The sequence below is a fragment of the Nicrophorus vespilloides genome, unplaced genomic scaffold, assembly GCF_001412225.1.
Source record: "Nicrophorus vespilloides isolate i.1.1-1 unplaced genomic scaffold, Nicve_v1.0, whole genome shotgun sequence".
Classification (NCBI taxonomy): domain Eukaryota; kingdom Metazoa; phylum Arthropoda; class Insecta; order Coleoptera; family Silphidae; genus Nicrophorus; species Nicrophorus vespilloides.
In genome coordinates, this window is record NW_017097474.1 from 43,732 (window position 1) to 54,753 (window position 11,022).

The following is an 11,022-nucleotide window of genomic DNA, read 5'->3' on the forward strand; positions in this document are numbered from 1 at the left end:
ATTAGTGTGGTTTTAGACGTTTGGCTGTAATTCGTGTTCAAAGTTTAAAAAATGTTCGAAAAAGCAGTGTTTTTACATTTCATTGATTGAATTATAATACATAGAATCAATCCAAAAGATGCATATTAAAGCTGTATGTTTGGGGAATCTAGCAAGTATCGATATATTACTGTAGTTTTAGCCGTTTGGCTGTAATTCGTGTTCAAAGTTTAAAAAATGCTCGAAAAAGCAGTGTTTTCACATTTTATTGATTTGCTCGAAAACTATAAAAGATAGAATGGATCCAATAGATACATATGAAAGTTGAATGTTAGGGATTGTTAAAAATTCCGGTTACTATGGGTTTGGTTCCGGTTCGACTCTCTGATTTTAACCAATAGAAACTTGTGTAACTTGTTTTCGGGGCTCCCCAATCGCCGATGACGATACGATTAGTACACCAATGTAATTCCCGAATTTGGCTCAACGGAAAACAAATCTAAAAGAACAGTTGTGTAATTACCATCGGCGATAAAATATATATATATATATAAATAAATTAGTCGATGGGCGAAGCAATAATAATAATACCGATTTCCCCGAAGCATAGCATCCCTTATCAAGGTAATAAAGTGCGTTTATCAACGGTGAAGTTGATCTGAAATTAAACACTCGAAAAAACATGTTTATGTAATTAATAGGTGTAGCATATATCGAAACCAAATATATACACTGCGATTTGCATATTTGCATTAGTCGAAAAGCCGGAAAGTACAAATACGATGTCTCTGCACTTCAACGTTATAATGCACCAACTCTTCGGGGACGAGTTTTGCGGTGGTGGTGCTGACGTCTGGGTCACAGAACCTACCAAGAAAGGTACATTTTCGTATTTGCAAGTGCCCAAGTACAAATGTTCATTTTGCAGGTATCATAGTGTATTCGTTCATAACGCCTTTCATCAGCTTCTTCGCCATCTGCGGTAACACCCTGTCGTTGTGCGTATTAATGAGGAAGGAATTTAAAGCCTCAATCTACACTTATTTATCAGGTACGTCTACAACATTCAATTTTATAACCAACATAGTAATAAAAGCTTTATAATTATTGCTTTTAAAAACAATAAATCACATGTTCTATTGACATCTAATAAGATTTCTTAAGATAAAATCACGTGGATGCGCCGGGTGTTCCCAAAGAAAACCATCTTACAAAGCGAAATTAGCGCAAAATTGTATTGATCACTAATTACTTTTCTTTCTCTACATCGCGATAACCACCATTATAAATCTTTAGTTTTTAACACTTTTTCTTTAATTTCGTAAAGTTTTCTGTTTTCTTTGCCTGAAAAATTTTCCACTAAAAAAACATCTTCTACATTCAACAAATTTCAAACTTCTTTTCATAGATATTTTTGAATTGATTGATTGAGTCAGTTATTATAGTTAAATTCAGAGTTTCTCTCGTGTAATTTGATGCTCAATTAATGTTTTATCCACATGAGTTTCGTTATGTAATTATTCCACTGTTCCGCTTTCTACTTTATACTTGTCAAAATTGGATTACGTCCAAGTGTACTTAGCAGTGATCACTTTCAGAAATTAAAATTTACAATGTTTCCAAACCCTGCAACAATATGCCATTTTTATTCTCATTTTTATTTTCACTCGGATTTGAAGATTTACGTGTGCGTTTATTTGATGTTGATGTGTGTAATTTTGTTGATCTTTTTGTACATTTTTCCTTGTTCGTTTCCTTTTTTGAACTTGTCATTTTCTTCGGTATTTTTGTTTGTTGTTTATTTTAAATTTCGTGTTTTTTTTTTGCGATGCAGTACTGGCGACCACGGATTTAATAGATTCCTCTCTATTATTCATCAATTTCGTATTCATTAAAATTTTCTGTTTTCTTTGCCTGAAAAATCTTCCACTAAAAAAACATCTTCTGCCTTCAACAAATTTCTGACTTCTCTTCATAGATATTTTTGAAACCTATTGATCGAGTCAGTTATTACAGTTAAATTCAGAGTTTCTCTCGTGTAATTTGATGCTCAATTAATGTTTTATCCACATGAGTTTCGTTATGTAATTATTCCACAGTTCCGCTTTCTACTTTATACTTGTCAAAATTGGATTACGTCCAAGTGTACTTAGCAGTGATCACTTTCAGAAATTAAAATTTACAATGTTTCCAAACCCTGCAACAATATGCCATTTTTATTCTCATTTTTATTTTCCCTCGGATATGAAGATGTACGTGTGCGTTTATTTGATGTTGATGTGTGTAATTTTGTTGATTTTTTTGTACATTTTTCTTTGTTCGTTTCCTTTTTGAACTTGTCATTTTCTTCGGTATTTTTGTTTGTTGTTTATTTTAAATTTCGTGTTTTTTTTGCGATGCAGTACTGGCGACCACGGATTTAATAGATTCCTCTCTATTGTTCATCTCGGGTCTCTGCAGAGGAGTTCTTTGGCGAGTGTCCGGTTGGAGGGAATACGAAGCCCTCATCACTTTACCATTGGGCGGTGCGGTCAGTTCGCTCGCTGTTTTTGCGACAGTCGCAGTTGCTTTAGGTAAAACACAAATTGGGTTTCTCCTTTCAACGTAACTAACTAATTGTACAGCTTAAATAAGTTGCCAACTTGCAGCAATTTCTTTACGTATACAAATACCAAAACAAACTTTGATGATTTATGGTACTTCTTTTTATACTCCACACAAACATGAAAGTTTCGGTTTATTTTAACGTTTATCATTCAGTATAGTGGAATTTAATATTAAATATTCTGTATTCAAATCTATTAATAACCAAAAAAAAAACTAAGGCTGAAATAAATTAATATACATTAATGTTATTGGATGTTTTGCATACAGTTATATAATGTAGTTTATGAAATTTGTATATAATAATAAACTTGATTTCATGTTGTTGCATGTTTGAATAAGGAATTGGTGCAGAGAAATTTCAAAGTGTTTGTCGATCTTTTATGCAGATCGCGTCGTGTACTTGTGGAAGCCTAGGCGATGTATGAAACCGAAATTCTGTCAACCGGAAGTGGCCCGAAGAGTTATGTTTGTCGCCGGCGTCGTTTCCGTTCTTTTCAACATACCGTATTGTTTCATGTTCGAGTGGACCAAGGATGGAAAACTGGTGACTTCGGACTTCTTCGATACCGAGTAAGTTTGCTCAATTAGTTATTAACATTTTATGAAGTTGTAGCATTGTTTATGTTATGCAGGGATACCAAAAGTTATTTTTTTTCAAATCCCTACTCAAAAAAAAGGTCAGATGACCATTGCCAACTGTAAAAATTGCAACTGCAACTCATCAGTCCTTTCGACGCAAAAAATAGAGATTATTCGAATTCTCCGCGATCTTTAACAAGATTATTTATGCTTTCTTACATATAATAATATTTGTTGCTGCAGCTTTTCTCCCTCGTTGGCAATTTCTGTTTTATGTTTTAATATATTATTTATACAACTTAAATAGTTACAGAAAATTTTATGTGTTGCATGGTTCAGTGTACCTTATATATATGTATAATATATATTACCTGCTTACTTGCTGCTACTGTTCGTCTGGAATCTTCTCAGTGTCGAAAATTGATGTAAATATTTAACTTCGTATGTCGAAATCTTTTTAGAAATCTTTAATGAAAGTTTTTTTTTTTCAATTGTCAATAACAAAATTTTTTACCACCAGCACACTACCATCAAATTTTGTTTCTCGCAAAATTTGAAAAATTCCGATTGATGACGCTTTGTAAATGAATCGTACCAACTGTCCTCGAAAAACCATATTCACTGATGTTATGTTGGATTAGTAGAATGTTTCAGACATGTACCAACTTCAAAACATTAGTGTTTTAATATGTAGTTGGTGAACATGTTATATCATATATCATTATTGTCATACATCAATACGTCACTGTTTCGTTTTGACCTGTTCCATTGTATTTATTAAATAAATGTGATATTACGTAAGGCATATATTTAATATATATATAAAAATATAGATAAATAAAAAAAGTAGTTCAAATTAGATTGTTGCATAAGATCTACGGCCGATATCTGGCCTCCGTGGCGCAATTGGCTAGCGCGTTCGGCTGTTAACCGAAAGGTTGGTGGTTCGAGTCCACCCGGGGGCGGCAAACACTTTTGTCTCTAGTAAATTATGGAATTTCCATATTGTTCTTCAATTTCTATTTCAATTTTTACTATTATTTTTTTAGTATTTGGAACATAACAATTGTCTATTTAATCATATTTAAAATAATTTAGTAAATTTTGACAATTTTGTCAATTACTTATTTTTTGCAAAAATTAAATAAAATTTCGATTAATTCTTCATATTATTATATAATATCTGTTTCAAAAATTGAAATTGCTTTAAATTATTGTAAATGAGTGTTCCACATGTTGTTGGGTGTGGATTTTTGTATGCATATTTTAAGAAAAGTAATAAAAATATATAGTAATTTGATAATGTTATGTTTGAAAAGGTTAATTTGATGTAATTTTGTAATTTAATTGTAATGAAATTTAAAAAAAAAATGATATGTAATATCTTTTATATGCACTTATAAATGAATTGCTAAAATAAAAAAAAACAGTCAATTCAGGGCTGAAACGTACTTCAAAATTAATACATTTTGGGTGGATACGCCGGGTTTTTTTTTAAAGAGTAATTGTAATTTTGGAGTTTGCTTCTAGCTTCAATACAAATTATAGTTGAAACATCATTTACTATATACCAGTGATCATAAAGAATGAAAATAATGATTGGTTGAAAATGTATTTGTACATGAAGTATCATAGCTATCATTACTATCAAGATCAAAAGTATTTAAAACATACTTATAGTATTTTGCAGATATTTGAAATTAATTTAATATCAACAAAATATTTATTTTGTTTTTTGTAAATTTAAATGTAAAATTGTAATATGCATTTGAATGTAATTGGAATGATTTGTTTGTTTTTATTTTCAGTTTTTATGCAGTGCACAATTGGATCAAGTTTGTCGTATTCGGAATAATACCGGCAATACTTTTGATCTTCGGCAACGGCTTTCTCATCTATTGCTTGAAGAGGGTCCACTCCATCAAGGATCAATGCACCAAGAACTGCAACAAGAGCACCAGCAAACGGCGGAAAGTCCAGGCGAGTTTTATTTTTATCTTTTGTTGCGATTTCAAACTGTTTTAACCCTTTACAAAGCACTTTTGCAACTTGGTCCATCAATCTCCATTTTCCGTGAGCGAAAGAGAAGTTATCTAAACGAAAATGAATGCCATTTTATATGTTTCGTAACAGGATCAGAAGTTCGTGACGATGACCCTGGTGGCGATCGTGTTTTTCTTTCTGATCGGTGAGTTTCCCACTCACCTGGCTTCGAGGAAGACGGCCGTAACCATCCTCTTCGGAGGTGATCAAGACGCCGCTGATAACTCGAAAGGTCTCGAGAAGTTCCGGCAGATCGCTACTGTTTTGAACGCCGTCAATATAGCGGCCAATTTCATTGTGTACTGCATGTTCTGTCCGCTCTTCCGAAGATGTCTCAAGAAGATGATGGCTTGCGAAGGCAACAAGTTGAAAACTAATAATCTTCAGGTGAACGTCTTTTTCTTGGGGAATGGTAAAGATGCTGGAGAGAACACGCATTTTAAGCTACCCATCGTCGCTAAGGATAAACTTCTAGGTCTGTTCGCATTGCAGGATAACACCAGCAGCAAGTCGAACGAGAGCAGTAATTGATGAAGGAAAGTCGCGGCACGGATATTAGATTTAGTCGGACAAAATAAATTATAATTACAATCATATTAAGTGTGCTTATTTCGGAAAAGTCGTGCTTTGTTTTAAGAGGAATTCATTCGTTCCTCCTCTTCCTTTACTGCTTGCATCCAGATAGGAAGAACGGAAGATCAGAATGAGAACTACTTGAAGTCCTTATACATGAAGATTCAATTTATTAACGTATCTTTCAATTATTTTATATAATTTATTTCACTGGTAAACAAACATCTATGATTACTTTAAATTGGAATTATTAATTTAAAATGAAAACTACATTTGTGATCGAATACAAATACTAATATAACATCGATTTTTGTTGTTGTTTGGAGTAAAACCTGTGTGTTAAGATAAAATTTAAGATCCAGTATAGATTCAATTAAAAGTACAAAAATGTTTGGAAAACGAAGATGTTCATCAAAACGAAAATTAAAACCAATTAAGGCCGATAACACAATTTAGTTACAAAACTAACAAAAATAAGACAATTAAATTATTTTTAATACATTTATTCATTATTATTTCATTCATTATTGAATTCAGAGAAATTATAAGCGAAACATAAAAATATTAATATGGTTTTCTTCTGTTAATTCCATGACCAAAAACGTTCATATTCGGAAAGCCGAATCCGAGTATAAACGAGCACCGACGGATTTTATATTCTTGATTTGAAAGACAAAATTTTGCTAAAAACCGGATTGAAATCTGATGATTTTAATCTACAGTATCGACTATTTTAGAAGAAAATTAGTCTAATAAAATGGTCTAATTGTGGGGGTGTGGGTACAGATGATGCAAAATCAATGAAAATTTTCTGGTTTTATGGCACGGGTAATCACGAGGATTACCAAATTGCCGTCTATTCCATATGCTTTATGAGTCATCACGATTCTTTATCACACAAAAGTTTCAGTTTCAGTGTTTGAAAAAGTTTCAAAAGTTTGAATTTCAAGCATTTTTTTATTGATTGTCCGTTTAATTTGGATCCAATGTCTGCATATGAATGTTTTGGTTTTCTGAAACTTGACGAAAACATTAAACAGAATATATGTGAACATCTTCAATGAGCTTTTCAAAATGAAAGCATTTTTTTTTATTAATATATTTAATTTTCGTCCTTTTGTAATTTCTCTACATAATTTCCATTTATTTCTTAAGTCAATAGAGCCACCATTAAAAACATTCCTCAAAATTAGACTTTTGGAGCTTTTCAACTTTCGATTAATGATCTCTTCATTGGAACTGAAGACTTTTTACTTCAATTTTTTTTTAAATTTTCGGAAACAGCCAGAAATTACAAGGGCGAATTTCATAGATGCCAACGAGCTCAAGAAAGTTGTTGGTTATTTCAGTGATGTAAAAAGTAGCGACAAAGTTTCCCTTTTTTCTGATTTTCCAACAAAGTTTTGAAAACTTTTAGAAAGCTAGTTTCTGTGTACTACTTAGCAGTTACCTTCTGACCAGTTTGATAGCAGTCTTAAGATTTAATTTTATATAGCCATACCATGGCATATAGTTAAGTTATTAACATATTTTAATGCAACAATAAAAGATATTTAGACTTTCATTTTCGTAAAATATTTCCAATCTCAAAATCCTCATCGAGATCGGAATCTTGCAAAGTTTCAAATATTAAATATTCCTACTATCAGATTCAATATCTGTGATACACCCAGATTTATTTCTTAATCTTTGATGTAATACCAATTGCATCAATGATTATATTTTGATTGAATTATCCTTCGTAATTAGGAATTAATCAATGTTGTCGATAAATTATATAGAACAGTTGCGAGATGGAAATGTCATAAACAAGATTGTAACAACAAAAGTAATAAGAAAACCGTACAAATTAACAGATAAACACGCGCAGACTAAATCAATGATATGACTGTATTCGCAGTATTTATTTGTTTGTGATTTCGTTGAAAATTTGCTAGTAGCCAATTACTCGGTATTATATGTTATGCAATTGCACATCTGATACAGACTGATAAGTTGCGGCGTGTTGTGTTCCACATAAATACGTCATTTTTTTGGACTCATTACGAATGCGACGCATCAAAGACATAAACAAAACTCGATATAAATTAATCGTATATGAAGCAAAATGGCAGTTCCAAGTTGAACATTCTTCTACCATGAACAAATATATTGTAAGTACAAATATGTTCTTTACACTGAAAGTACCGTAATTTGATAACAAATATATACCTTGATTTACATGCTTGAACCATTATCAATATTGTTTTAAAATTAAATCGATAAAATTATTAAGCTTTTTTGTAATTTACATACACTGTGTATTTATACTACAACTTTTAGTTGAGTAACACAGTACAATTTTATAACAACAGATGAGAAAACCACGTTATAAACATTCTCTAATGTTTCCATTTAATTTGATATTGTAAGCACTGTTTTTGAAGATACAAATGTATTCAAAAATTAAAAATACAGTGGAAATAAAAATAATTACAAAAATACATTAATTAATTAATTGAAATTGAATTTGTGTTAAATAAACTTGCTTATTAACTATCGACTACGTAGTGTAAACTTTGTTAGACTAACAGTTAGCAGCAAGTGTATATTTTAAGATTCTTTTTATGTCGTATAGTTTTATTCATAATCTGTTCATCAATGTAAATTTAAGTAAATTTAAGAACATTAAATGGATAATCTTTCCCAGTGGATAATGGTAACTTTATGATGATTTTGAACATTGATAATTACTTAAATTTATATACTAAATCTAGTGGTTTGCAACGCTTCAACCTGTTTGTGGTTTTACTGTTGTCGAGTTGGGCAAAAGCCAGAAATGTTGGTATTGTATACTCGACCATGTCTATATGAAGATATGAAATTGTAAATTGTAATAGGAAATTATTTATAAAAATTGAAGCTCGTTATTGTTCAAGAAACAGGAATAAATGTTTATTAATTTTGAGTAATTTTGCTCTAAGTAGCGCGGTTTGATTTAATGGGAAAATTTGAATTTGGAGGAAAAGGTTTTGCCTTAGATTTTGAGTATCAATGAAAAAAAAAATCTTGTTCTTTGCATCCTACTTCACCCGTAATTGCTACGCAATTATATTTCGGTATAAAATTGATATAAATTTATATATTTCTTTAGGTAACTTTGGCTTTAGTGCTTATTGCATTAGCCTCAACCGCAGAATCGTTTATACCTTGCGCTGGTTGTATTTATGGAAAAATGGGAGGACACGAAGACCGTTTAGGTGGAGGTGGTGGAGGTGGACTAGATACAGATAGACATAGACCAAATCATGAATTTGGAAATGGACGAGTTCATGGACAAGGCCACAGATATGACAATGGTTATGACAATCAACATTACCATAATTCCCATGGGACAGGACACGATCAACAACACCAAGGCGGTTATCGCACCCACGGATATTGAAAACTTATGATCCTTAATCGTCTTTAATTGAAACCCTTAATTAATTTGGTTAAAATTGATTTACCAAATGGGTTTAGTTAAATGTTACAATTATCTTGTCGCTACAATGCTAATAAAATAAATATGAAACCAGTGTGTATGAATTATGTATAATCTCAAATATCTTTAAACGACAATTACAAACTTTGTGATTATGTCTCTTGCGGCCTTCCGAAAAGTTCACAATGTGAGTTTATATATAAAAATTAAAAGCAAAGCAAAAAAAAAAGGCTGAGGTTTGTAGTTTAGGTTTCTGGTGTCGGGATCGGATTTCTAGGAGTTGGATGAAGATCGGATCGTTGATGATAAAAGTGAGATAGGGTGAGGTGTTGTAGGTGGAATATACCTTCACCAGCACTGCCTCTGGTTTGTCCAGAGAGAAACTGTCCGCAAGGTAGAGGTGAGAGACGATTCCCTAATCCTTTTCCAGACCTCTGACGAGAGAGAGTCTAACTCTGCTTAAGATCTTGCAAATATCTCTAAAACTCTCTCTTCTTTGTCTTTAAGAGTTTCTTCGTCACGTCCATCTGCCTTTTGACATTTAAATAATGTACATATCTTCTGCTCTACTGCATTCCTCATCCCACCATGGGAATGGTGTCCTCGAACATGGTCTTATCTCGTAATTCTGTTCCTCAACAGGTGCATTCTCTCACAATTTTTTTTAAACTGAAACCAATTAATTCTGCTGCTTCTCAACCTTGTCAATATCGGAGTGTGATCTTTTACCATAAGTATCCAGAAGTGTGGTGGAGTGGCAAGCAAGTGCTATATTTGAAGAAGAAACTACAAGGTCCAGGATACTCGATTTCGAGCCCCAGAGAGAGTGATGTCCATTGAAGACACCATTAAATTGTCGTGTCCCATGGATGGATAATTACACATGAAAAGTAATTAACAAGATAAACGTACAAAGATAAAATTAACACTGTGATTATAATTGGAATTGACCAATTAAACGCTCTTATTTATTACGATTTGTTATTCACTACGCGTCTGATATTGACATGTTCCGATTGGCTGCATTGTGGATCAGATAAATACATCTATTTTAAATATATCATTTAATATTTAATGCATACACAAAATTTTGATATAAATTGATCATGTACGAACGGACAATCTCAGTTCCAAGTTGATTAACAATCCAACATGAATGAGTATACTGTAAGTATCGTAGTTTAAAATGGATTTCACGTTGAACATGATTTTTTAATATAAACGACAAAAAAAAACAAACTTTAGTTTCGTGAAAATATATCAGGTATTAAAAAAGTTCGTGGAAATTTTGATGGTAAAATATAAAAAAAATATTCCCTGTTCAGTGAAATGATTACTTCCCTATATAGTGAAGGTGCAAACGAATGGTTTCATCACTTTCACTGAACATTTCTGAAAGATCTAAGCACGTTGTCTAAGCGTTGTCCCATAACGTTCAAGCTAAAATTTCTAATAGAAAAATCTCTTGAATCACTTTTCTGATATCTCTTTCAGTGCGCCGGAAGATTATTGTTTTTCTGCTAATTCCTCCTCTAAGAAAAACCTTCTCCACAATTTCTTGCAGTGAACCACAATGCAATTTCGGTGTTTTTGTTGTGCTCTTCCAAAATCCGATCGATTTTATTGTTTTCTATCTACAACCTCATTATCATTATTAGCCACAGGTTTCACTAAAACTGTCACAGTTTTCTTGGTATTTTATATAAAAATGCGAATCGTTCATTAAATCCTCATCTAAAGCAAACTATTGAAAACTTGATATGTTCTTGGAAATATAT

At 32.0% G+C, this 11,022-nt stretch overlaps 2 protein-coding genes and 1 non-coding gene across 3 annotated transcripts; all 3 read left to right on the top strand.

Annotated features, from left to right (window-relative positions):
• Positions 1-761: 761 nt before the first annotated feature.
• LOC108560197 lies at positions 762-5,739 on the top strand. Its single transcript, XM_017917653.1, has 6 exons — positions 762-858; positions 908-1,030; positions 2,382-2,552; positions 2,973-3,156; positions 4,974-5,145; positions 5,299-5,739. The coding sequence occupies exons 1-6, from the start codon at positions 762-764 to the stop codon at positions 5,737-5,739; spliced, it is 1,188 nt and encodes a 395-aa protein (XP_017773142.1).
• Trnan-guu lies at positions 4,057-4,130 on the top strand. The gene has a single exon. It is a non-coding gene; the product is annotated as a tRNA-Asn (tRNA).
• Positions 5,740-7,840: 2,101 nt separating the features above from the next.
• Positions 7,841-9,327, top strand: LOC108560198 (tenecin-3-like). The gene is made up of 2 exons (XM_017917654.1): positions 7,841-7,934; positions 8,915-9,327. Exons 1-2 carry the CDS (start codon positions 7,920-7,922, stop codon positions 9,203-9,205), a joined length of 306 nt encoding a protein of 101 aa, XP_017773143.1. The 5' UTR covers positions 7,841-7,919; the 3' UTR covers positions 9,206-9,327.
• Positions 9,328-11,022: the final 1,695 nt, after the last annotated feature.

Coding starts and splice junctions, on each gene's coding strand:
- LOC108560197 (XM_017917653.1), top strand. CDS start 762: ATGTCTCTGCACTTCAACGTTATAATGCACCAACTCTTCGGGGACGAG. Junction 859..907: donor CACAGAACCTACCAAGAAAG/GTACATTTTCGT, acceptor TTCATTTTGCAG/GTATCATAGTGTATTCGTTC. Junction 3,157..4,973: donor TCGGACTTCTTCGATACCGA/GTAAGTTTGCTC, acceptor TTTTATTTTCAG/TTTTTATGCAGTGCACAATT.